Source organism: Saccopteryx bilineata, chromosome 2, assembly GCF_036850765.1.
Source record: "Saccopteryx bilineata isolate mSacBil1 chromosome 2, mSacBil1_pri_phased_curated, whole genome shotgun sequence".
NCBI classification, from domain to species: Eukaryota; Metazoa; Chordata; class Mammalia; order Chiroptera; family Emballonuridae; genus Saccopteryx; species Saccopteryx bilineata.
The window spans coordinates 263504528-263531424 of record NC_089491.1 but is presented as its reverse complement, the minus strand read 5'-3'; the positions used below and the strand labels follow the sequence as shown (position 1 = coordinate 263531424).

The window sequence follows — 26897 nt, the reverse complement described above, 5'->3', positions numbered from 1 at the left end:
GAAATTTGGTCTTTGAGCTATGCCCCTTCCCCTGTCAGGCCCAAAAGATAACTGGAAAGATTAAAGATGGTTTTAAAAGGGAAAGATTTTTTTGAGCTACAGCTCTCCAAGTGATTTTTTTTATATAAAGTCTTAGGAATTGAATTAAATGTGTAAGCCTGCTGTGTTGTGTTTTAATTAGCTGTGGTCAGAAATCCAGTTAACGTGAATTGAAGTTTTGGTAAAAGGCCCAATTAATGGATAAATACAGCCTTCATTAAAGATCTCCTGCTATCAATTTTTTTTTTTTTTTTTTTTTTTTTTTTTTTTTCTGAAGCTGGAAACGGGGAGAGACAGACTCCCGCATGCGCCCGACCGGGATCCACCCGGCACGCCCACCAGGGGCGACGCTCTGCCCACCAGGGAGCGATGTTCTACCCCTCCGGGGGGTCGCTCTGCTGCAACCAGAACCACTCTAGCACCTGGGGCAGAGGCCAAGGAGCCATCCCCAGCAACCGGGCCATCTTTGCTCCAATGGAGCCTTGGCTGGGGAGGGGAAGAGAGAGACAGAGAGGAAAGCGCGGTGGAGGGGTGGAGAAGCAAATGGGCGCTTCTCCTATGTGCCCTGGCTGGAATCGAACCCGGGTCCCCCGCACGCCAGGCCGACGCTCTACCGCTGAGCCAACCGGCCAGGGCCAGAACTTGAGGTTTTAAGAGTCCTGGTGAAGTTGAGCTATGTTAGAACTGGGAATATTTTCAGTCTGTGCATGTAAATACAAGCAGCCGGACATTGGGGGTACTATCTTGATTAAGCCCATATCTACTTCCAGGAAGTGGCAGCTTTTATTTTTTGATTCAGATGGGAGGAAACCACATTGCCATGGATAGAGCTGGGTCTGTGGTTTATGAAGTTCCCTCCAGTGCCTGTTCCTTGTTCATTTCAAAGGCCCACAGGCTCCAGCTGGTTGGGGAAAAAAATGTAAGCTAAAGTTTTTCTAAGGTTTAGCATTTTATTAAATGCTCTTAGTTTCTGTCTTTGAGGTAGTTGCATGTAAGATAGCCGTATCTGAAAGCCTTTCAGTGACAGGGCAAGATCTTATGATTGAAGGTACATAAATGACCCTTACTGTGCTGGGATAAGAGGCAGTGTATCTGAAGCCTTTTCAAATAGTCCTGAAATAAGCTACAATTAACAAACTGTCAGCCAACTCAAAGGTTGGTTTTTGCAATTTCTTAAGCAAGGTACCATCATAAAAACTTTAAGCTTTATCCACATATGCTAGGCCTAGTAACTCAATTGGTTAGAGCAACATCCTGAATTGCTAAGGTTGCAGGTTCAATCTCCAGTCAGGGTATGATCGTATGAATAAGTAGAACAACAAATTGAAGGATTTTTTCTTTCTCTGCCTCTGCCTCCCTCTTTCTAAAAATCAATTTTAAAAAAGCAAAAAACTTTTTTAAAACGATATGTCAGTTACTGTATTAAGGATATAGGCACTCTGTCCAGCTCTGTCCCTGAGGACTGGAGGGCATTCGACTAGACAAATAGTTTTCAGACTGTTTTTGTGATAAAGCCCTTTAAAATTTTTTTAATTTTAATTTTTGTTTTTACTGATTCTAGAGAAAGAGGAAGGGAGAGACAGAAGTTTCGATTTGTTGTCCACTTACCTATGCATTCATTGGTTGACTCTTGTATGTGCCCTGACTGGGGATCAAACCTGCAACCCTGGCGTATTGGGACGATGCTCTAATCAACCAACCTACCTGGGCAGGGCTATAAAACCTTTTCTTCAAATGTATTCTGACAAAGAAACTCTCTGTATAAGATGTAAAAGCATGAGTTTGCAGATACATTTATTCCTTTGAGGATTTGTTTTCTTCATGACAGGTATGGAGGGCACAATAGTGGCTTTCAGTAGAAGAACACTGAGTGATGACAAATGTGTTTCCCTCAAGAAAAAACCCCCAACAAATATCATAAATTGTAAACTCGTTTAATTATTCAGTACGAAATTCTAGTCGTGATTGTTAGCCCTCTGATAGACCTTGGTTTTTGGCCCTTACCCAGTCCTAGGCTGAAAAGTTGACTCAGGTATGGTTGGGAAGTTTTCTGGTTCAAATCATCATTAGGTTCCAATGATGCATCATCCCTCTGGAAGTCAGCACCAGCACAGAAACTATAACCATGCTTCAAAACTGAGCATTAGTGCTGGTTTTACCTTAATGACACACTCACTGCACGGCTGAGAAAAAGATAGGGGGAGTTGAGCCAAAAATACAGACACAGTACCTTGGAGAGAAGGCCTGAAGCAGTTCCTAATGAAAACTGAAATCAAGTGATGGGAATTTGTTTTGTCCACTGTGAGATTGGTCATATTAGAACATGAGTCCAAGGCACATATCCTTAAGAGGAGATACTCTGTTGCTGTCTCACTAGCCTGATGATCCTTCCGTTGCAGGCTTTTGACAGGATGTGAGTGGTTCATTCTCCAGGACGGTAAAGGAGTTATAGTTTGAAGCCGGAATGAACGGCCACTATGCCTGATGTTAGATTTTCATAAGTCACCTTCTGAAAACCTGCATCTTCTATCATCTCCTTGAACTCTTCCTGAAACAAAAAGGGAGACAGAGCAAGGATCACCTGCATTTCACTTTTTAGGGTTTTGTCATAAGCTACAGACGTTTCATACCTGAGATGGGAACCGTCGAATACTCTCTACAAGGTACTGGTAGGCTTTCCAGTCTCCTGCAATAACCTCTCCCAGGACAGGAATGACCTGGAAGCTATAGAGATCATAAAGCCTAAACAAAAAGGCAAAAAAGGTTAAGGTTAGAACATGCCCCTTGGTAAGAAGGAAGAAGGTCTAGATCAGGGGTCATAAACTCAAATGCCTATAGGGGTCAAACAAGTATCTAAATTAAGTGAAGTGAGCCAGGTTTAAGATCAGCAGGGAGTAGCAAGGATGTGGTTACAGGTACAGTTAGGAAGTACCATAAAAGTGGAGAAGGGCTAGTTACTGCTCAGCTCTGACTATGGCCATGTGGGAATATGCTTGCCCAAGGTTGCCATTTTATCTGATTTCTCAAGTGAAGCTAGCAATCCAGATTTTTATGTAAAGTTCCCTGATTTTTAAATATAGATATCCAAGTCAACTTAAAATGCAGGAGTCAAACTGTGGACAGACTAAAGCCTCTGGTTGTTGGTTGAGACTCTTCTGGCCTAGATGTTATCCTTTAGCAGTGGCTGACCTCTGAGGTGGCACTATCCCTCAGGGAGTCTGGGACTGAATTATGAGGTTGATGCTTGATGCTTTCGTTTACTAGCTACTTTCTATCCATTTTGGGATGGGAACCCTTGGCTAAAGAATGAGAATCAAACCCTGTTAATGATGCCAACCTGGATACAAGGGGGTTGTTCACTTGACTAAACTCCAGACAGAGAAACTGTCCTCCTGGTTTCAGGACCCGATGGGCTTCCTGGAGTGCCTGCATGAGAAAAGGAACGAAAGACACATTCCTCAGCAGGCTCACTCAATTCCGTGAGGCCGAGACAGCGTCAGCTTCTGTGGGCGCAAATTACCATCCCACGGATCCCTTGTTCACTCTCCATTGGGAAGCTAAGACAGCAGAAATATCCCTACAACATCCTAAATTTTATACGTCTTCTGCTGTTCATGAGGAGAACTTTACTGAGAGTAATCTAAACTGACTCTGGTTGGTACAACCCACATGAAAGGCATTTAAATTTTTTAAAATTTATTTATTGAGGCCCTGGCCGGTTGGCTCAGCGGTAGAGCGTCGGCCTGGTGTGCGGGGGACCCGGGTTCGATTCCCGGCCGGGGCACACAGGAGAAGCGCCCATTTGCTTCTCCACCCCCCACCCCCTCCTTCCTCTCTGTCTCTCTCTTCCCCTCCCGCAGCCGGGGCTCCGTTGGAGCAGGGATGGCCCGGGCGCTGGGGTGGCTCCTTGGCCTCTGGCGCTGGGGTGGCTCCTTGGCCTCTGCCTCAGGCGCTAGAGTGGCTCTGGTCGCCGCAGAGCGACGCCCCGGAGGGGCAGAGCATCGCCCCCTGGTGGGCAGAGCGTGGCCCCTGGTGGGCGTGCCGGGTGGATCCCGGTCGGGCGCATGCGGGAGTCTGTCTGACTGTCTCTCCCCGTTTCCAGCTTCAGAAGAAAAATAAAATAAAATAAAATAAAATAAAATAAAATAAAGAAGTTCCCCTTCCTGACTTCTTCATAAAATTTATTTATTGATTTTAGCAAGAGAGGATGGGAGAGAGAGAGAGAGGGACATTGATCTGTTCCTGTATACGCCCTGGCTGGAGATTGAACCTGCAACCTTTGTGCTTCAGAATGATGCTCTGACTGAGCCATCTGGCCAGGGCAGCAATTTTTGAATTATCAAAATCACAATGGATATCTTCTTTGATAAAGCAATTTTATGTTAAGGAATCTTACAGAAATACTTCTATGGAAATGTACTACAGCACAAGATCAGAAACATCTTAACCATTAGTGAGAGACTGGTTAAATGATAGAACATCTATACAAATGGAATCTATGCAGCTATCGAAAAGGGGAAGAGCCTGACTGGGTGGTGGCACAGTGGATAGAGCGTCAGACTGGGATGCATAGGACCCAGGTTCGAGACCCCGAGGTCGCCAGCTTGAGCGCAGGCTCATCTGGCTTGAGCAAAAAGCCCACCAGCTTGAACCCAAGGTCACTGGCTCCAGCAAGGGGTCACTCGGTCTGCTGAAGGCCCACGGTCAAGGCACATACGAGAAAGCAATCAATGAACAACTAAGGTGTTGCAACGTGCAATGAAAAACTAATGATTGATGCTTCTCATCTCTCTCCGTTCCTGTCTGTCTGTCCCTGTCTATCCCTCTCTCTGACTCATTCTCTGTCTCTGTAAAAAATAAAAAAAAAAAATTAAAAAAAAAAAAAAAAAAAAAAGAAAAGGGGAAGAGCCAGTATTTTTTATGTACCAACATGGAAAAATTTCCAAGATTTATTTTTGAGGGTAAAAGCAAGGGGAAAAGTGTTTCATATGTTAATATTTGTATTAAAAAATAAAAAAAGCCCTGGCTGGTTGGCTCAGCGGTAGAGCGTCGGCCTAGCGTGCGGAGGACCTGGGTTCGATTCCGGCCAGGGCACACAGGAGAAGCGCCCATTTGCTTCTCCACCCCTCCGCCGCGCTTTCCTCTCTGTCTCTCTCCTCCCCTCCCGCAGCCGAGGCTCCATTGGAGCAAAGATGGCCCGGGCGCTGGGGATGGCTCTGTGGCCTCTGCCTCAGGCGCTAGAGTGGCTCTGGTCGCAACATGGCGACGCCCAGGATGGGCAGAGCATCGCCCCCTGGTGGGCAGAGCGTCGCCCCTGGTGGGCGTACCGGGTGGATCCCGGTCGGGCGCATGCGGGAGTCTGTCTGACTGTCTCTCCCTGTTTCCAGCTTCAGAAAAATGAAAAAAAAAAAAACAAAACATTTAATGTGCACAAAACATCTTTCCAAAACACAAGATACTAATGATTAAAGGGAGAAGAGGCTCTGAATGGTTGGGATACAAAGGTGGGAGGAGGACTCACTGATACACTCTTGTACCTTTTGAACTTTGAATCTATTTCAGTTTTTAATTAAAAAATTATTAACTGGCTGCAGACATAGGACAGGTCTCAAACACCAAGCTAAAGACCACCATAAAGGATGTCCGAGCCAGAGCAGAAGTCAGGTAACTGGAGCCCACATTACAGAAACCAAACTGATGCCTTGTACATTGTCTTAAATGCTTTGGACAGAATGTTAAAGTATAAATAAAGAACAGCTGCATCAGATTAAGAACTGAACATTCCCTTCTTTCTATAGAGGAACCATAAATCTAGCTACTTTCTGCCAAAACAGTGTTTGAGTGCCTTGTTCCAAATCAACTTCAGAAATGCCTGTAAACCTTTGCAAACTCACAGGGTCAGATGGCTTCACACATGAGAGGAAACAGATGAAATATATCAGAGCAAGACTGACAGTCTCAAAGAGGTAAGTACCAACCCAAGCAGCCAGGGTTTCTATGGGGATCTTGCTCTGTGGTTGTGGAGAAAAGAATCTCTCCGTCTTTCATCATTCACTATGGAGCCGCTCCAAGAGAACTAGCATCCTGAGATGCAGCCATTCGTACCCGATCCATGTGTGTGACATTCCGGATCCCAAAGGCAATGGTGTAAACATCAAACTTGTCATCATCAAAGGGTAGTTCTTCAGCATCTCCCAATACCCAAGCAAGTCCTAAAAGAGAAAATTAGTTTTTTGTCTCAGTCTGGGTAGCTGTCTGTTCTGCACCCAGTGACTTGCCAAAACTGAGGTGGGAACCTCTGAACCTGTACTCAGCCAGGCAGAGCTGGACAGCCTGGATACCCCCTTTGCAGCTGGCTTCTGAAGTGGGTCAGTCTCAGCAAGCTTAGCCTTTAAACCTGTGGAATCTGATACTAACTCTGGGTGGTTACTGTCAGAATTGAACTGAACTATTTAAGATGCCTAGTTGGTGTCGGAGAATTGGAGAACTGTTTAGTGATGGACAAACATCACACCTTTGGTATCAGAAGTGGTGTCAGAAAACACCACACACCTGCCTTCTCCCTTGGATTCCTGGCCACTGTCTTAATGGGTATACTCCAATCCTGAGAACTTGAAACTGGTGTCCTTGAAGTTTAGGTGAAGTCCTCCGCCCAAGGCTCTCAGTGAAATCTAATGTTGATTTAGTTATGTCTACCCTCAAGCAGTTTTTAGTCAACTAAGGGTTTTGTATAGTGCACTGTGGTTAGGAGCCCAGATTCTGGGGTTAGACTGCCTGGGTCCAGCTTCCCCATTATTAGCTGTACAATCTTGAAAAAACTACTCTGCCTCAGTCTCATCTGTAAAATGGAGTAAACAATAGTACCCACGTCAGAGGGTCATTGGAAGTATTGTAAATACAGAATTTTGTGTTGTTATATTGATTCTACTGGAGTCATAGAGAATCAAAATGTCTCGACCCTAAGTCTGGTCGTGAATTCAGAAAACTTTAAGGATCCTGATTCAATTTTAACATTATTCAGTTTGCAGTGAACTAGATAGATATAATATATGATGTAGAAGGCAGGCTCTATGAGGAAGGCAAATGAAAATAACCTTTCTGGAAAGCAAACTAGCAGTATATAATAAGAACCTTAAAAATAAGCATATCAAAAAAAAAAAAAAAAAAAAAAAAAAAAAAAGGCCCTGGCCGGTTGGCTCAGCGGTAGAGCGTCGGCCTAGCGTGCGGAGGACCCGGGTTCGATTCCCGGCCAGGGCACATAGGAGAAGCGCCCATTTGCTTCTCCACCCCTCCGCCGCGCTTTCCTCACTGTCTCTCTCTTCCCCTCCCGCAGCCAAAGCTCCATTGGAGCAAAGATGGCCCGGGCGCTGGGCATGGCTCTGTGGCCTCTGCCTCAGGTGCTAGAGTGGCTCTGGTCGCAATATGGCGACGCCCAGGATGGGCAGAGCATCGCCCCCTGGGGGGCAGAGCACCGCCCCTGGTGGGCGTGCCGGGTGGATCCCGGTCGGGCGCATGCGGGAGCCTGTCTGACTGTCTCTCCCTGTTTCCAGCTTCAGAAAAATGAAAAAAAAAAAAAAAAAAAAAAAAAAAAAGCATATCCTGAGACCCAGCTCTTTTGACTTTTAGGAGAGGGACATTGTTGACATCGTCATAGCTACTGCTTACTGAACCCCTGATGGCAGTCTGCATTCTCACTTTCCAGTAGTGCCCCCTTATCCAAGGTTCCACTGTCTGTGGTTTCAGTTACACATAACTGCAGTTCAGACATACCAAAAAGAAGCTGTCAAGAGCTTCTTTTAAGAGAAAAGGTGAAAGCTGTCGACTTAGCAAGGAAGGAAAAAAAATCATATGCTGAGATTGCTAAGATCTACAGTAAGAATAAATCTTCTATCCATGAAATTGTGAAGGAGGGAAAGAAATTCTAGTTTTGCTGTTGTACCTCAAACTGCAAAAGTTACAGTCACAGTGTATGATAAGTACATAGTTAAGATGGAAAAGGCATTAAATTTGTGAGAAGATATGAATAGAAAACACGTTCCATTTGATGGCATATTGCGCCAGAAAACATTGAGCCTATACAAAGACGACAGCAGAGGATCTTCTGAAACGAGTGACATGAAACCATTTACTGCAAATAAGGGATGATCACACAGATTCAGGAATAGGTTTGACATTTTATCCTCTGATATCACAAGAAGAAGAAGGATACGTATAGAACAATAAGAAAGTTTGAGAGAGAGAGACCACATTCACATAACTTTCATAACAGTATATCATGATTATTCCATTTTATTATTAGTTACTGTTGATCTCTTACTGTACCCAATTTGGAAATTAAACTTTATCATAGGTGTGTATATACAGTATTGGGTAAAACAGTATGTATGTATAGGGTTTAGTACTATCCGAGGTTTCAGACATCCACTGAGGATCTTGGTACTTATCCCCCAGGGATAAAAGAGACTAGTGTACATATATTGTTTTATCCTATCCTCATACCAACGCCATGAGATAGCTGTTACTATGACCCTCATGTTTCAGGTAAGCAAAGTTTAGTCTCAAAGGTTAAAGTAGCTTGTTCAAAGTCACACCGATGGTTGAGAACTCAGGCAGCTTTATCTTAGATCCTGTGTTTCTAACACCTATAGTACTGCCTACTATGAGGTGGTTATTATTTTCTCCATTTCACTGATTGAGAGCTAGAAAGTTTAAATATTTGTCTAAGGTTATATAGTCAGTAAAAAAAATTAATGAATGCATGCAAAAATGTATAAATAAGGATGTCACAATGTTGTGCTATATGCAAAACCATTAGAAAAAATGAAAGATCAATTGGGTGTTGGTTATGTAAATTGGTTCTATGAATCATGAAACATCCATCTGGGGAAATATCATAAAAAGTAATTATTTTAAGGAATTTTTAATGTCATGGAAACATCTCATAATGATGAGTTAAGGAAGAATACTAAATTGTATATACAGGATGTTCTCAGTTTTTTTTTTCTTTGTTTTTTTTTTTTTCTTTGTTTTTTAAAAAAAATTTTATTTATTCATTTTTAGAGAGGAGAGAGAGAGACAGAGAGACAGAGAGAGAGAGAGAGAGGAGAAAGAGCAGAGAAAGAGAAGGGGGAGGAGCAGGAAGCATCAACTCCCATATGTGCCTTGACCAGGCAAACCCAGGGTTTCGAACCGGCGACCTCAGCATTTCCAGGTCGACGCTTTATCCACTGCGCCACCACAGGTCAGGCTAGTTTTGTTTTTTTTCTTAATTTATTTTTTTATTTATTCATTTTTTTAGAAAAGAGAGGGAGAAACAGAGAGAGAAAGAGAAGGTGGGGAGGAGCTGGAAGCATCAACTCCCATATGTGCCTTGACCAGGCAAGCCCAGGGTTTCGAACCAGCAACCTTAGCATTTCCAGGTCGACGCTTTATCCACTGCGCCACCACAGGTCAGGCTGTTCTCAGTTTTATAAAAAGGAAATGATTAGAAAAAAGATAGGGAGTAAATCTATTAAAATATTAAAGAGTATGTCCAGATGTTGGAATTATGGATAACATTTACTTTCTTTTCAATATTTTCCCAAAATTTTGAATTTAGAAATCCAAAATTTCAAACATATCACATTTACAGCACATCAAATCTAAGGCAACTGCCCTCAGAACTTCCATTTGGGGAGAAAGTGCTACATATAAGCATTTAAAAAACCCCGCCTGGCCTGACCTGTGGTGGCGCAGTGGGATAAAGCATCGACCTGGAAGTGCTGAGGTCGCCGGTTCGAAACCCTGGGCTTGCCTGGTCAAGGCACATATGAGAGTTGATGCTTCCAGCTCCTCCCCCCTGTCTCTCTCTCCTCTCTAAAATGAATAAATAAAAATGAAAAAAAAAAAAAAGATTTAAAAAACCCCGCCTGGGCCCTGGCCGGTTGGCTCAGTGGTAGAGCATCGGCCTGGCGTGCGGGAGTCCCAGGTTCGATTCCCGGCCAGGGCACACAGGAGAGGCACCCATCTGCCTCTCCATCCCTCCCCCTCTTCTTCCTCTCTGTCTCTCTCTTCCCTTCCCGCAGCCAAGGCTCCATTGGAGCAGCGTTTGCCCGGGCGCTGAGGATGGCTCTGTGGCCTCTGCCTCAGGCGCTAGAATGGCTCTGATTGCGGCAGAGCTACGCCCCAAGATGGGCAGAGCATCGCCCCCTGGTGGGCATGCCGGGTGGATCCCGGTCAGTCAGGCGCATGCGGGAGTCTGTCTGACTGCCTCCCTGTTTCCAACTTCAGAGAAAAAAAGAAAAGAAAAGAAAAAACGCCTGACCTGTGGTGGAGCAGTGGATAAAGCGTCGACCTGGAAATGCTGAGGTCGCCGGTTTGAAACCCTGGGCTTGCCTGGTCAAGGCACATGTGGGAGTTGATGCTTCCAGCTCCTCCCCCCTTCTCTCTCTCTGTCTCTCTCTCCTCTCTCTCTCTCCCTCTTTCTCTCTCTCCTCTCTAAAAATGAATAAATAAATAAATAAAAAAATTAAAAACCCCAAAACACCCACCTAACAGTGCTACACAGAGAAGTGCCTTTACTCATTCACTTTTACATTTATTAAATATTTCTAGGATCCTCCCACTTAAGTTTCTTCTATTTTTGCATGGTATACTTTTGCAAAGGCATTATAAGTGGAGGTTGAAAAAGCAAGGAGGAAAGATAAAAATAGTTCTATCCAGCATTTAATGATTCCCATGCAGGTGGATTTGTCCTGGCAGGTAGGAGGGCCTGAAGGGCAAGCTCTGCTATGGAAGAGAAGATTGAAACATTCCTTATTATTTCTATGTTTGCTCCCCATTCCTTATGGCTGAGTACCAGCGAGATGGGAAACATGTTTTTTCAGTAGGCGTAAGGAAACATAGTGCCTTTGTCTGGAAACACAAGTGACTGGTCTGCCTTCTGGTCAGTGTTGATGGTTAACAAAAGAGCCCTTCATCTGGGGGGTCGGGTGGGCTGCCCTTGGTGTAGGCAGCTGGTCTGAGGGTGGGGGCAGGAGGAGGAAGAATTGAGCTAAAATAACCATAGACTCTCCTGGTGGGGGAGGGAAGGAGAGGAGTACTGATGTTGACCTGAGGCACTCTGTTTTCTTTGTTGTACACCACTGCCTCTCACAGCGGCAGCCTGCATGCAGTGCTTGGCCAGCGTGGGAGAGGGCAGAGCAGGGGCTCTGGAAAGCTGGGTAAACAGGGTGCAGCTGCACACGGTGCAGCTGCCGGGATCATTCCTTCTACTTGAAATAACTGGTGGTGTGGGGGAGAAGTAGTACTTCAAAATATTTAAATGAACAGAAAACCAAATGTAAATTGTATATCTTCCCCCCACTTCCCTCAACAGACTGAGATAAATGCTTCTAAAATGTCCATCTTTAAGCTAGGCCACTTTGTGGTTGCAGTGGCTTCCTGGACATACGCAGTCACTCTGTTGTGGAGAGGACTGTGGTTTCAGAGGAGAGTAAATGCTCACTTAACATCGTTGATAGGTCCTTGGAAACTACGACTTTAAGTAAAACGATGGATAAAAAAATCAATATGACCATAGGCTAACTGATTCAAACAAGAGTTAAGTTCCTATGGTATCTTTCCAGTCATAAAAACAGCACCCAACTTCTAAAGAAAGACTCAAAACTCTTCTAATATTAAACATTGAAATAAATGTGAGCTCTAGATACATTTATGAAAGATTCATAAAAACAAATCAGATAATGGTTTTCCAACCTGATTATTCCAGTTCAGAGTTGCAGATGGCCGGAGCCTCTCTTGGCAGCTCAGATCGAAAGTGAGACTAACACTGGACAGGACGGCCTTCCATCACAGGGCCACTCACACACCCACACTCACTCAGATGGTACAATGTAGACATGCCAATGCACCTCATGTGCACAGCCCAGGGACGTGGGAAGAAACTGGAGTACCCGAAGAAAACCCACACAGACATGGGGAGAATGTGCCAACTCCTCACAGACAGTGGCCCTGGCTGGAAAACCAAAATTTTTTTCTCATCAATGTTACAATGTTGAACAGAAAAACATTATTCTAGGATATGCTGTACTGTTTATGGGTGTTTTTTCAACTATCAGTTGGGACTTCTGAGAAACTGATGTTGACATGGAGTGCAAAGGTTTTTTAGGGTTTGGGTGGTTTTTTGGGAGGGGAGAAGGAACACCAGGAAAAGATAAAAGGATGAGGAAGCATGACTGAGTGGGGAAACCTGTTAGATCTTGCTGCAGGTCAGATAGAGTCGTAGACTACTCAACAGGGGGATCTGGAGCAAAGAATGCCTGGTTAAGAGCCCTGCCTGGGACCATGGCCATCTGGGTCAGCAGTAGAGCATTGGCAAGGCGTGTAGAAGTCCCTGGTTCGATTCCTAGTCAGGGCACACAGGAGAAGTGACCATCAGCTTCTCCTCCCCCTCCTCCCTCTCTCTTTCTTTCTCTCTTTCTTCTTCTCCCACAGCCATGGCTTGAATGGTTTGAGCAAGTTGTCCCTGGGTGCTGAGAATTGCTCCATGGCCTTGTCTCAGGTGCTAAAATAGTTCAACAGAGCAGCAGTCCCAAATGGGCAGACCCTTGCCTGGTAGTAGGCTTGCCAGATGGATTCTAGTTGGGTACATGTGGGAGCCTGTCTCTCTACCTCTGATGTAATTTAAAACAAATAAACAAACAAACAAAAAAACTTTGCCTGGGAACTGTCCAGGTGCTCAGCCATCAGCTGGGCGCTAGCAGGAGAAAGCCAGGCTGGGAAGCTCAGGCAGAGCCTACAGGTGCTAAGAGCGGGAGGCTGTCAGCTAACTACACTCCTGTAGCTGAAGACCAAGTTCCTTCTTTAAGGGCAGCGCACCTGCTTGGCTTCCACATCAATCAAAGGATCCTAGTGCTGATATAGGAATGGACTGGCTCAAGAATAGGACATTTGGGGTCATAGGGGGATGGCTAGGAATTGAAAGCAAAACTTCTGTCTCAGGGCCCAGGAGTTAAGATCCAAAGATTCAGCTCCACCTGGAGATCTGACATTTAGGTTGTATTACTTGAGTGACATATATAACCTCCTTGGGCTTTGGTCATTTCCTCTGTCACACAGGGCTGATAATCTAACTCCCTGGCTTGCTGAAGGAAGGTACATTAACAGCACAAACTGGATTCACTCACACAAATTATCTTCAACTCGGCCTGACCAGGCGGTGGCATAGTGGATAGAGCGTCGGACTGGGATGCAGAGGACCCAGGTTCGAGACTCCGAGGTCACCAGCTTGAGCGCGGGCTCATCTGGGTTGAGCAAAAGTTCACCAGCTTGAGCCCAAGGTCGCTGGCTCCAGCAAGGGGTTACTCGGTCTGCTGAAGGCTCACGGTCAAGGCACATGTGAGAAAGCAATCAATGAACAACTAAGGTGTTGCAACATGCAATGAAAAACTAATGATTGATGCTTCTCATCTCTCTCCATTCTTGTCTGTCTGTCCCTGTCTATCCCTCTCTCTGACTCACTCTCTGTTTCTGTAAAAAATAAATAAATAAATAAATAAATAAAAATAAAAAAATTTTAAAAAATTATCTTCAACTCTTACCTAGCTATGAGTTTTTGAAAACAGGAAAATAAAGCACTTCAACATTTCCTGTATTCTATCTTATTTTATAAGCATGCAAACATTTCTGTAGGACTTACCTGTTTTGTATCCTTGAGCATAGGCTTTCTGCTTTCCAATCTTCAGCATCTCCTTATTGATGTCACAGACCACGACGTGGGAACTATGCAAGGAATCCTCTTCATTCTGGTACTTTTGGGCAATTTCTTCCCACGACAAATTTTGCTGGGCCCTTAACTGCCTCTTCTGCTTTCTCCGATGCTGTGTCTGAACATAGTTAAGGAACCGGAATGCAATGTCACCTGTGGGAAGTCATCAGGAGGAAAGATGGAAACATAAACAAAAACAAAAACACGCCTAACCAGGCGGTGGCACAGTGGATAGAGCATTGGACTGGGATGCGCAGGACCCAGGTTCGAGACCCTGAGGTCGCCGGCTTGAGCGAGGGCTCATCTGGTTTGAGCAAAAAGTTCACCAGCTTAGACCCAAGGTCGCTGGCTCGAGCAAGGGGTTACCTGGTCTGCTGAAGGCCCGTGGTCAAGGCACATATGAGAAAGCAATCAATGAACAACTAAGGTGTCGCAACGAAAAACTGATGATTGATGCTTCTCATCTCTCTCCGTTCCTATCTGTCTGTCCCTATCTATCCTTCTCTCTGACTCTCTCTCTGTCCCTGTAATAAATAAATAAATAAATAAATAAGAATTCCTTAAAAACACACACACACATAAAAAAAACAAAAACCCAGCATTTCCTAAACCCAAACAGGGCCACAAAGGTATAGGAGTTGGGGACTGTATGAAAATGAAGTTTGTCCTCATTTCTACAGTGACTTATTTTTTTAACTTCTAAGATTATTTAGAAAACTTTTATTTATTTATTTATTTATTTTTCATTTTTCCGAAGCTGGAAATGGGGAGGCAGTCAGACAGACTCCCGCATGCACCCGTCCAGGATCCACCCAGCATGCCCACCAGGGGGCGATGTTCTGCCCCTCTGGGGGGTCGCTCTGTTGCATCCAGAGCCATTCTAGCGCCTGAGGCAGAGGCCACAGAGCCATCCTCAGCACCCGGGCCATCTTTGCTCCAATGGAGCCTCGGTTGCGGGAGGGGAAGAGAGAGACAGAGAGGAAGGAGAGGGGCGGGGGTGGAGAAGCAGATGGGCACTTCTCCCGTGTGCCCTGGCCGGGAATCGAACCCGGGACTCCTGCATGCCAGGCCGACGCTCTACCGCTGAGCCAACCGGCCAGGGCCAGAAAACTTTTTTTAATTGCATAGTTAATTCATGGACATATTCTTACTATAAAAGACTCAATATCTCAAAATATAGACTAAAACACAAAAGTCATATCCTCTGTCCTTATCTTCTCCAGACATAACTAGAATTAAAAGCTTAATGTATAGCTTTCTAGTCTTTTTCCAATAATTTTTATGAAAGTAACATATGGGTCTAGTTACAAGCAATAATTCTCTGTCCCACCACTTCTCACTCCCCCTTCAGTTCCCCAGAGACCGTCTTTCCCAACTCTTTTAGCTCTTTCCTCTCTAGGTTACAGCTATTGCTTTTCTTTGAAATTTATACCTGCCCCGCTGTCTCTGCTTGCCTTTACTCAGCAAATTCAAATTCATCACTTTTCTTTCTTTCTTTTTTTTTTTTTTTAGTGAGAGTAGTGGGAGGGAGAGAGAAAGACTCCCGCATGCGCAGGGACTGGGATCCACCAGACAAACCCACTAGGGGGCAATGCTCTGCCCACCTGGGGCCATTGCTCCATTGAAACAGGAGCCATTTTTTTTAGCGCCTGAGGCAGAGGCCATGGTGCCAACCTCAGTGCCAGAAGTCAACTCCCTTGAGCCAATCAAGCCATGGCTGTGGGAAGAGGAGAGAGGGAGAGAGAAAGAGAGAGAAGGAGGAAGGGTAGAGAAGCAGATGGTCGCTTCTGTGTGCCCTGACCGGGGAGCTGATCATGGGACATCCACAAGCTGGGCAATGCTCTGCCACTGAGCCAACCAGCCAGGGCCCATATCACTTTTCATACTTCCTCATGGATGCCTTTGCAATCTACAGTAATGAACTAATCAATATCATATTTCTTATCCCATCACCTACAGATGGTATCTCTTGACTCCCTTCAGCCTTCCATCCCAGGTACTTTTTTTTTTTTTTTAATATTTTTTTTTAAGAAAAGGTTCTCGACCCCTGCCTTAGTGGTTCATTGATTGCTTTCTCATATGTGCCTTGACTGGGGGCTATAGCAGACCGAGTGACTCCTTGCTCGAGCCAGCAACCTTGGGCTCAAGCTGGTGAGCTTTGTTCAAACCAGACAAGCCCGCGCTCAAGCTGGCGACCTCAGGGTCTCCTCTTGGTCAGGCCATCCCAGGTGCTTTTACTGTCAAGACTGGTAACAATCTGCCTGACCAGGCAGTGGCGCAGCTGATAGAGTGTCGGGCTGAAATGTGTAGGACCCAGGTTTGAGACCCCTGAGATCACCAGCTTGAGCACGGGCTCATCTGGTTTGGGCAAAGCTCACCAGCTTGGACCCAAGGTCGCTGGCTTGAGCAAGGAGTTACTCGGTCTGCTGAAGGCCCACAGTCAAGGCACATATGAGAAGACAATCAATGAACTAAGGTGCCGCAATGAAAAACTGATGCTTCTCTTCTCTCTCCGTTCCTGTCTGTCCGTCCCTATCTATCCCTCTCTCTGACTCTCTCTCTGTCTGTATAAGCAAAAAAAAAAAAAAAGGACTGGTAACAATCTGCTTTACTGCTATAACGTCTTCTGTGCTTTGTTGACGGTTTGAGTCTAAAAGCTGAAAATCAAAGTGTTTTTTTTTTTTTTATTGATTTTTAGAGAGAGGGGAGAGAGAGAGAAGGGGGAGGAGCAGGAAGCATCAACTCCCATATGTGCCTTGACCAGGCAAGTCCAGGGTTTCGAACCGGCAACCTCAGTGTTCCAGATCGACGCTTTATCCCACTGCGCCACCACAGGTCAGGCCTTTTTTTAAAAAAAAATTTTTTTTTTTAAATTTTTTTTCTTTATTCATTTTAGACAGGAGAGGGAGAGACAGAGAGAGAGGAGAGACAGAGAGAGAGAAGGGGGAGGAGCTGGAAGCATCAACTCCCATATGTGCCTTGACCAGGCAAGCCTAGGGTTTTGAACCAGCAACCTCAGCATTTCCAGGTCGACGCTTTATCCACTGCGCCACCACAGGTCAGGCCTAAAGTGTTTACATGATTGTGACCAGGTAAATACTGTTCAGGAGAAACTAGTGCTTTCTTGTAACACTGTTTCATTGTCTTTGTTTTTCTTACACTATTTGCTAGAAATGCATCCTTAAGTTTTTCCAGTCTCTCCATCCAATGAGGTATTCTCCAGTCACTTTCTTATATATCATATTTAAATCTATTTATATGTACTCATATGAATCGACTTAAAAACATAAATGGGAGGCCTGACCTGTGGTGGTACAGTGGATAAAGCGTCGACCTGGAAATGCTGAGGTCGCTGGTTCAAAACCCTGGGCTTGCCTGGTCAAGGCACATATGGGAGTTGATGCTTCCAGCTCCTCCCCCCTTCTTTCTCTCTGTCTCTCCCTCTCTCTCCTCTCTAAAAAAAACAACAAAAAACAAAAACACAAATGGGTAGATAGCTCAGTTCGTCAGAGCATTGTCCAGAAGCACAGAGGTTGTTGGTTCAATTCCTGGTCAAGGCACAAACAGGAACAGACCGATGTTTCTGTCTCTATCTCTCTCCTTTCCTCTCTTACTAAAATCAATAAATGAACAATTTAAGAAAGAAACATGGTCTGGCCGTTTGGCTCAGCGGTAGAACATCGACCCCCTTGTGGAAGTCCCCTAATTTTTCTGAGAAGTATATATGAGCGTGCGGAGGACCCGGGTTCGATTCCCGGCCAGGGCACACAGGAGAAGCGCCCATTTGCTTCTCCACCCCTCCGCCACGCTTTCCTCTCTGTCTCTCTCTTCCCCTCCCGCAGCCAAGGCTCCACTGGAGCAAAGATGGCCCGGGCGCTGGGGATGGCTCTGTGGCCTCTGCCTCAGGCGCTAGAGTGGCTCTGGTCGCAATATGGCGACACCCAGGATGGGCAGAGCATCGCCCCCTGGTGGGCAGAGCGTTGCCCCTGGTGGGCGTGCCGGGTGGATCCCGGTCGGGCGCATGCGGGAGTCTGTCTGACTGTCTCTCCCTGTTTCCAGCTTCATAAAAATGGAAAAAAAAAAAAAATTAAAAAAAAAAAAAAAGAAGTATATATGGGATTACTTTTTTTTGTTTTTTTCACAGAGACAGAGAGAGAGTCAGAGAGAGGGATAGATAAGGACAGACAGACAGGAACGGAGAGAGATGAGAAGCATCAATCATTAGTTTTTCATTGCGACACCTTAGTTGTTCACTGATTGCTTTCTTTTTTTTTTTTAATTTTTATTTATTTATTTATTTTTTACAGAGACAGAGAGTGAGTCAGAGAGAGGGATAGACAGGGACAGACAGACAGGAATGGAGAGAGATGAGAAGCATCAATCATTAGTTTTTCATTGCGCGTTGCAACACCTTAGTTGTTCATTGATTGCTTTCTCATATGTGCCTTGACTGCGGGCCTTCAGCAGACCAAGTAACCCCTTGCTGGAGCCAGCGACCTTGGGTTCAAGCTGGTGGACTTTTCCTCAAACCAGAGGAGCCCGCACTCAAGCTGGCGACCTCGGGGTCTCGAACCCAGGTCCTCTGCATCCCAGTCCGACGCTCTATCCACTGCGCCACCGCCTAGTCAGGCTGATTGCTTTCTTATATGTGCCTTGACTGTGGGGCTACAGCAGACCAAGTAACCCCTTGCTGGAGCCAGCGACCTTGGGTCCAAGCTGGTGAGTTTTTGCTCAAACGCGATGAGCCCGTGCTCAAGCTGGTGACCTCAGGGTCTCGAACCTGGGTCCTCGGCATCCCAGTCCAACGCTCTATCCACTGTGCCTGGTCAGGCGGGATTACCTTTTTAAAAACTTTTTTTAGCCTGACCAGGCGGTGGCGCAGTGGATGGAGCGTCGGACTGGGATGAGGAGGACCCAGGTTCGAGACCCCGAGGTCGCCAGCTTGAGCGCTGGCTCATCTGGTTTGAGCAAGGCTCACCAGCTTGGACCCAAGGTCGCTGGCTTCAGCAAGGGGTTACTCGTTCTGCTGAAGGCCCACGGTCAAGGCACATATGAGAAAGCAATCAATGAACCACTAAGGTGTTGCAACGAAAAACTGATGATTGATGCTTCTCATCTCTCTCCGTTCCTGTCTGTCTGTCCCTACCTATCCCTCTCTCTGACTCTATGTCTCTGTAAAAAACAAACAAACAAACAAAAAAAACCTTTTTTAAAATGTTCATTTAATTGATTTTAGAGAGAGGGGTAGGAGGAGAGAGATAGAGACAGGAGCATTAATCTGTTCCTGTCAGTGCCCTGACCGGGGATCAAACCAGTAACCTCTGCTCTTCTGGATGATGCTCTAACCAACTGAGCCATCTGGCCAGGGCTATGGAATTACCTTTTAATTACATTTTCAAATGGGCTGCTGTCAGAATTAAGTAATGCTACTGGAGTAATGCATACTGGAGATGTAGGCAGCTCTGACCAAACCACTTCTGTAGCTTTATCTTTGTGCAACCCTTTTTTTTTATGACTGAATATCTAAAATTGGAATTGTGGGATCCTACCATAAGTATTTTAGATTTTGATAGGTTCTGCTAAACTTTCCTCCACTGAGCAGGATCTTTTACTGCCTTCTAAGATTCCATTTGGGGAGAGGACCACACCAACAAAGCCACACATTATTTTCAAACATGGAGATTAATCTACTATAATTATACATTATTCTGTTTATATAATCACATTATTGCATTACATTATACATTATTCTAATGTAATTTAACATGTACATTAACCATCTAACAATATCACCACGATGCATTTTAGAATATATAGATATATTTTTCTCACCAGATGTGTAGTGTGCACCAAGTATCAAAAAACCATGCATAAATAATTGAGCTTTTGATATCTGATGTGACAATGAATTAAGCAGAAAAGGCTGCCTAGAAAACTTATGTAATATGATAAAAGGCATTCCCCCAGAGAAAGAGACAAAATGAGTCAAAGGCTAAACAAAAGCTAAAAGTCTTTCAGATGTTAAATGTCACTGGAGTAAAAAACTGGTTTTTTACTTTTGTAATCCTGTGCATTTTATTTTTATTTTTATTTTTTAAAAAATTTTTTTTTTTAATTTATTCATTTTAGAGAGAGAGAGAGAGACAGGGGGGAGGAGCTGGAAGCATCAACTCCCATATGTGCCTTGACCAGGCAAGCCCAGGGTTTTGAACCGGCGACCTCAGCATTTCCAGGTCAACGCTTTATCCACTGCGCCACCACAGGTCAGGCCTCCTGTGCATTTTAGAAAAGTGGCAGCCACAAAGCTGATATTCTGTGCTTTTGATTGACATTCAATTGAAAAGAAAAGAGTAAAAATTTCTTAAAGCATAATGATTTTCAGCTACCATCTTTAGGCTAATGGTGGGTAAAGTAGCTCATTCCAACAAGAGATGCTAATTTCTGTAAAAGGTGCTCAATGGTACCTGAGGATACTTATATGGACATTACCTGTGCCTCCAGCAACATCGACTAGCTGGGTCCCAGGAAATGGGTGCATTTTCCAGAGCAAAAAATCTTTCCAAAAACGATGGATACCAAGAGTCATCGCATCATTCATCACATCATACTTCTTGGCCACACTTTCAAACACCTGATAGACTGACATGGGAGAAATACAATGCAATTGTGCTGCTGACAAGATTAACTTGGAAAAGTCTTCTATGAAAGAGAAGGAAGCTTTTTCACCCCTGAAATTGCCTGTCTTCCCATGTGTGCCCTGACCCTGGATCAACCTGGGAGCCAACGTGGAGCCAACGCTCTATCCACTGAGCCAACTGGCCAGGGCTTGTAGACGTTTTCTTATTCCCTGGGTGACCATAGGCTATTAGGGGTCCCCAAACTTTTTACACAGGGGGCCAGTTCACTGTCCCTCAAACCGTTGGAGGGCCACCACATACAGTGCTCCTCTCACTGACCATCAGTGAAAGAGGTGCCCCTTCCGGAAGTGCAGCGGGGGGCTGGATAAATGGCCTGAGGGGGCCGCATGCGGCCCTCCAGCTGTAGTCTGGGGACGCTTGGAAGTGAAGGAACCTCTCAGAGCCTCATCTTATCCACCTGTAAAATGGCCATAATACCTTCCCCATTATGAAATGTACAGTTGGAGTTTTAAAGTTGTTCTTTTCCATGCCTGTAGCACAGCGCTGGATTCAAACTGCTCTATAATATCTAATATTTATTGAACAATTATGAAATGTCAGGTATTGCTGAAAATGAAGTAATCTAATCCTCACAAGCACTCTAAAAAAAAAAAAAAGGTTACTATTATTACTACTTGGCAAATTTGGAAGCTGAGGTACAGAGAAGATTCTTTCCTTTTACTTTTTATAAAAAATGACCTACTCCTTTAGCAAGAGTTAAGAACGTAGTCTCTGCAGTCAGACCCAACTGGATTGGAATACTGGTTCCACCACTTACGGTTAAATTGGATAAGTTCTTCCTTAACCTTTAGGTATCAATTTCCTCATGTGTAACATGGGGAAACAATACCCACCATAAAGGTGAAATGAAAATGGAAATGTCTGTACTGTTTCTGGCACGTTATAAACGCTACATTGGTGGGATTTAGTGATAATTATTTTGCTTAAAAAGAGGAGGTGGGTCCAGGCTGGGTGGGACTCCTTCGATGTCAGGACTGCACAAGCTCAACACCGAAGCTAACATACCACGACGTTAAATCAACCCTTAGCTAGGCAGAAGAAACTAGGTCGTAGACCGCTAGATCCCTCCAGCCACTTCTCTCGCCCCTTTCACCTTTGCTCCCCTTTTCCTCCTCCGACACAGTTTCAAACCCGAAGTGCGTTTCTGCTGCCCGCTTTTCTTGCGACAAGAGCCGCGCACCCAGCGGGCTGCCTGGCCAGGAGCTACGAAGTCCAAGTAGCTGGCCGAGCCGCATCACCCTCGACCACCCACGGCCGCAGTAGCCCCATACAGCGCGACTCATGGGAGCCGCCATCTTGACAGTCGTGTGACAGCAGCCAGACAGTACGTTACGTTGCATCACTAGACGGCCAACGGCGGCCGGCCGGAGACATTCGCCGAACGCGTCCTGAAACCTGGTATTAACGAGTTATGCACGTATTTGTGGAATCCCGAGTCGGCTTAGTCTTTCAATACCTGAAGTGCCTTCTTTCACTTCCCATATCGAACACAGGATTCACCAGGAATGAGCGGACTTTAAGGAGAGCCTACAATCACTTCTCAGCGGCTGTATCTCTGAATTTGCCAACCAGTATTACCAACTTGCAAGATACCACGAAGTAACTCGTTTTCTGGTGAAGAAGGTGGGGGAAAAGAGGTACAGTGTGGTAAAAGACTGAGATTGCAGATCAATTCTATCAAACTTTGGTGTGCGTAAGAATCACCTGGTTTGATATTTAAAATGCAGATCACCAGGCCACAAATACCAGAGATTTTGAATCAGTAAATCCTATATAGGTTCTGGGAATGTTTATTTGACCAAACTTTTTGGGTGATTTTTTTTTTTTTTTACTTTTTTTTTTTTTAAGATTTTATTTATTCGGCCCTGGCCGGTTGGCTCAGCGGTAGAGCGTCAGCCTGGCGTGCGGGGGACCCGGGTTTGATTCCCGGCCAGGGCACATAGGAGAAGCGCCCATTTGCTTCTCCACCCCCACCCCCTCCTTTCTCTCTGTCTCTCTCTTCCCCTCCTGCAGCCAAGGCTCCACTGGAGCAAAGATGGCCTGGGCGCTGGGGATGGCTCCTTGGCCTCTGCCCCAGGCGCTAGAGTGGCTCTGGTCGCGGCAGAGTGATGCCCCGGAGGGGCAGAGCATCGCCCCCTGGTGGGCGTGCCGGGTGGATCCTGGTTGGGCGCATGCGGGAGTCTGTCTGTCTCTCCCCGTTTCCAGCTTCAGAAAAATACAAAAAAAAAAAAAAAGATTTTATTTATTCATTATAGAGAGAGGGGAGAGAGAGAGAGAGAAGGGGGGAGGAGCAGAAAGCATCAACTCCCATATATGCCTTGACCAGGCAAGCCCAGGGTTTTGAACCGGCAACCTCAGCGTTTCCAGGTTGACGCTTTATCCACTGCGCCACCACAGGTCAGGCTGGGTGATTTTGATGCAAGGAATTTGCAGACCATTCTTAAGAAATTTATGCCAGACAACTCTGAAAAGTAAACATCCAAAAGAAATTGGAAAGCCTATCTAGCAAGTCAGCACAAATCACCATTCAAACTTCCTCTCCTGCTGTCACACTTCTATAGTTCCACCCCAACTGGCATAGCATGGATGTTTTTAAGCTGACCAACTTTTTTACAATGAAAAAGAGGACAAAAATAAATGGAAGAAAACAATATCGTAAAGAAAAGAAACATTTTATTCATTGCAACAATAATACACTATAATATAACCGTATAATAAAAACATTTGTAATATTTTATATTGTAATTATGCTTACATGCTTATTAATTTTTTAATAATAATTGTAAGAAAAAAGTACTCATTTAGATACAAATACGTCAAATCACACGCAATGGATCGACTGTATCGATCAGACAGTTACAGATTAGTCTTCCAATATCAAAAAGGAGGACATGGCCTGACCTGTGGTGGCGTAGTGGATGGGGCATAGACCTGGAGGTGCTGAGGTCGCCGGTTCGAAACCCTGGGCTTGCCTGGTCAAGGCACATATGGGAGTTGATGCTTCCTGCTCCTCCCCCTTCTCTCTCTCTGTTTCTCTCTCTCTCTCCTCTCTAAAAATGAATAAATAAATTTATTTTTTTTTAAAAAAAGAAGGACACTTTTCAAGGGAGGACAGAACTTACAAAAGAAGGACTGTCCTCCCTAAAGGAGGACGATTGGTCACCTTAATGTTTTACGTCAACCTCAGATCCCCTCTTTTTTTAAAATGGAAAGGGTAGGCCCTGGCCGGTTGGCTCGGCGTTAGAGCGTCGGCCTGGCGTGCGGGGGACCCCGGTTCGATTCCCGGCCAGGGCACATAGGAGAGGCGCCCATTTGCTTCCCCCCCCCCTCCTTCCTCTCTGTCTCTCTTCCCCTCCTGCAGCCAAGGATCCATTGGAGCAAGGATGGCCCTGGCGCTGGGGATGGCTCCTTGGCCTCTGCCCCAGGCGCTAGAGTGGCTCTGGTCTCGGCAGAGCGACGCCCCCTGGTGGGCGTGCCGGGTGGATCCCGGTCGGGCCCTGTCGGGCGCATGCGGGAGTATGCGGGAGTCTGTCTGACTGTCTCTCCCCCTTTCCAGCTTCAGAAAAAAATACAAAAAATAAAATAAAATAAAATAAAATGGAAAGGGTAATTGTAGACCACCTTGCATGAAAGAAGATGGGGGTGTTGAGTTTTGCTAAGTTTTCTGTATGCTTCCTCTTTGATTCTTTTTTAAATTTTTTATTTATTTTTTTTGTGTGTGGTAGAGACAGAGTCAGAGAGAGGGACAGATAGAAAGGGAGAGAGATGAGAAACATCAATTCTTCACTGTGGTTCCTTAATTGTTCATTGATTGATTTCTCATATGTGCCTTGACCGGGGGCTATAGCAGATGGAGTGACCCCTTGCTCAAGCCAGTGATCCTGGGCTCAAGCTGGTGAACCTTGCTCAAACCAGATAAGCCCGCACTCAAGCTGGTGAGCTCGAGGTCTCGAACCTGGGTTCTCCACATCCCAGTCCAATGCTCTATCCACTGCACCACCGCCTGGTCAGACTGTTTCTTTTTTTTTTTTTAATGTATGTTTCCTGTAAATATTTCACAAGGAGAAAGGGCCACGGACCCTAAGAAACTATTCTGAAAAGGAGAATTTTCTTCCTGGTCTAAAGTAGCCTGACAGACACCTACCACTTTCTTTTGGAAGAACTAGACTGGGATTTCTCTTTCCCTGTTTTTTATTTTTATGAGTAATTAGAAGGCATAATTCATCCATGTAATCAGAGTCCTCATATCTTTGTTAAAGGAAATAAAAATTCATCAAGGAATCTTAGTATATCTTTCAAATCTAGTTATACATGAGAATGGACTTCAGGATTTGAAGTGGTTCTTTCTAAATACCAAATTAACTTCCTAGACCAACATTATGTAGCTATTCTCTCATTTCAATATGATCAATGGGGGGAAAAAACTGGAAAAGATGAACCAAGATAAGAACTGGTGGAGGGGCCCTGGCTGGTTGGCTCAGCAGTAGAGCGTCGGCCTGGCGTGCAGAAGTCCCGGGTTCGATTCCCAGTCAGGGCACATAGGAGAAGCGCCCATTTGCTTCTCCACCCCCCCCCCTTCCTCTCTGACTCTCTCTTCCCCTCTCGCAGCCAAGACTCCATTGGAGCAAAGATGGCCCGGGAGCTGGGGATGGCTCCTTGGCCTCTGCCCCAGGCGCTAGAGTGGCTGTGGTCACGGCAGAGCGATGCCACGGAGGGGCAGAGCATCGCCCCCTGGTGGGCAGAGCGTTGCCCCTGGTGGGCGTGCCGGGTGGATCCCGGTCGGGCGCATGCGGGATTCTGTCTCTCCACAAAAAAAAAAAAAGAAAGGAAAAAAAAAAGAACTGGTGGAGGAACCTAACCAGTGGTGACCAGGTGGTGGTGCAGTGGATAGAGCATCGGACTGGGATGCGGAGGACCCAGGTTCGAGACCCCGAAGTCGCCAGTTTGATGAGCGCGGACTCATCTGGCTTGAGCAAAAAGCTCACCAGCTTGGACCCAAGGTCGCTGGCTCGAGCAAGGGGTTACTCGGTCTGCTGAAGGCCCATGGTCAAGGCACATATGAGAAAGCAATCAATGAACAACTAAGGTGTCGCAACAAAAAACTGATGATTGATGCTTCTCATCTCTCTCCGTTCCTGTCTGTCTGTCTCTATCTATCCCTCTCTCTGACTCTCTCTTGGTCCCTGTAAAAAAAATATTAAAAAAAAATTAAAACCTGATAATTTCAAGATATTAACTGGGATCTGACTGGGTAGCTCAGTTGGTTGAAGCATCCTCCTGATACACCAAGGTTGTAGATTCAAGGATCAACCAACAGATGCATAAATAAGTGGAACAATAAATCCAGCAAGTCATTGTTTTTCTCTCTCTGTTGCAACCAGGGCCATTCTAGCGCCTGAGGCAGAGGCCACAGAACCCTTCTCAGCATCCGGGCTAACTTTGCTCCAATGGAGCCTTGGCTATGGGAGGGGAAGAAAGAGACAGAGAGGAAGGAGAGGGGGAGGGGTGGAGAAGCAGATGGGCGCTTCTCCTGTGTGCCCTGGCCGAGAATCGAACCCGGGACTCCTGCACTCCAGGCCGACGCTCTACCACTGAGCCAACCCGCCAGGCCACTTCCTCCCTCTTTAAAACCAATTAAAGCTTTTAAAAAATGATTGGCATATATATATTTATACTAATTAATGTTTTGTATAAGGTGATAATTAATAAGGAGAAAAGAGGCCTGACTTTTGGTGGTGCAGTGGATAAAGTGTCGACCTGGAAATGCTGGGGTCGCCGGTTCGAAACCCTGGGCTTGCCTGGTTAAGGCACACATGGGAGTTGATGCTTCCAGCTCCTCCCCCCTGTCTCTCTCTCTCTCTCTCTCTCCCTCCCTCCCTCTCTCTCTTCTCTCTAAAAATGAATAAATTTAAAAAAATTAAAAAAAAAATAAAGAGAAAAGAAGGGCCCAATTACAGGAATTCTAGGATTCCACCTATTTACTTGTTCATATTTGACTGCTGAAATTCCACTCATTCTTCTATTTTCTGCTCAAGTGACACCACCTTTGGGAAGTCCTCTTTTACTCCTCCCAACTGTTTGTACTTCTCTCCTTGGAACTTCTGCTCTGGTCAGCATTTTGTGTTAATTTTATAATAGCCCTATCACAATCTTTCACTGTAGTTTCTTTTTTCTTTTCTTCTCATGAATGATACTGTACAGTGTGTCCTTAAAATCATGGTGCACTTTTGAACGGTCACAGAAAAGCAAAAAAAGAAGATAGAAATGTGAAATCTGCACCAAATAAAAGGAAAACTCTCCCAGTTTCACTCCTATTCAGTGCAGTTCGATGTGGGCTCACACACAGATTTTTTAGGGCTCCTTAGGTAGCTATCCCGTATAGCCTCTACAGACTCATCACTGACTGATGGCCT

General features: G+C 45.3%; 2 protein-coding genes across 4 annotated transcripts in view; both read right to left on the bottom strand.

Annotated features, from left to right (window-relative positions):
• Window positions 1-1957: 1957 nt before the first annotated feature.
• Window positions 1958-21790, bottom strand: COQ5 (coenzyme Q5, methyltransferase). 2 transcript variants are annotated; one of them, XM_066260412.1, is made up of 8 exons: window positions 21578-21790; window positions 20276-20425; window positions 17091-17240; window positions 13718-13939; window positions 6145-6251; window positions 3377-3465; window positions 2670-2781; window positions 1958-2587 (listed from the first exon to the last, which is right to left on the bottom strand). In XM_066260412.1, exons 1-8 carry the CDS (start codon window positions 21777-21779, stop codon window positions 2486-2488), a joined length of 1134 nt encoding a protein of 377 aa, XP_066116509.1. In that variant the 5' UTR covers window positions 21780-21790; the 3' UTR covers window positions 1958-2485. The 2 variants fall into 2 exon arrangements, with proteins under 2 accessions (XP_066116509.1, XP_066116511.1); XM_066260414.1 differs by lacking the exon at window positions 17091-17240.
• A 204-nt stretch (window positions 21791-21994) lies between these two features.
• POP5 (POP5 homolog, ribonuclease P/MRP subunit) overlaps window positions 21995-26897 on the bottom strand; it is a 49591-nt gene continuing 44688 nt past the window's right edge. For both annotated transcript variants that reach the window (XM_066260421.1, XM_066260420.1), the window contains one exon: window positions 21995-22005. The gene's annotated coding sequence lies outside the window, so the exon portion shown is untranslated. The remainder of the gene's footprint in view (window positions 22006-26897) is intronic.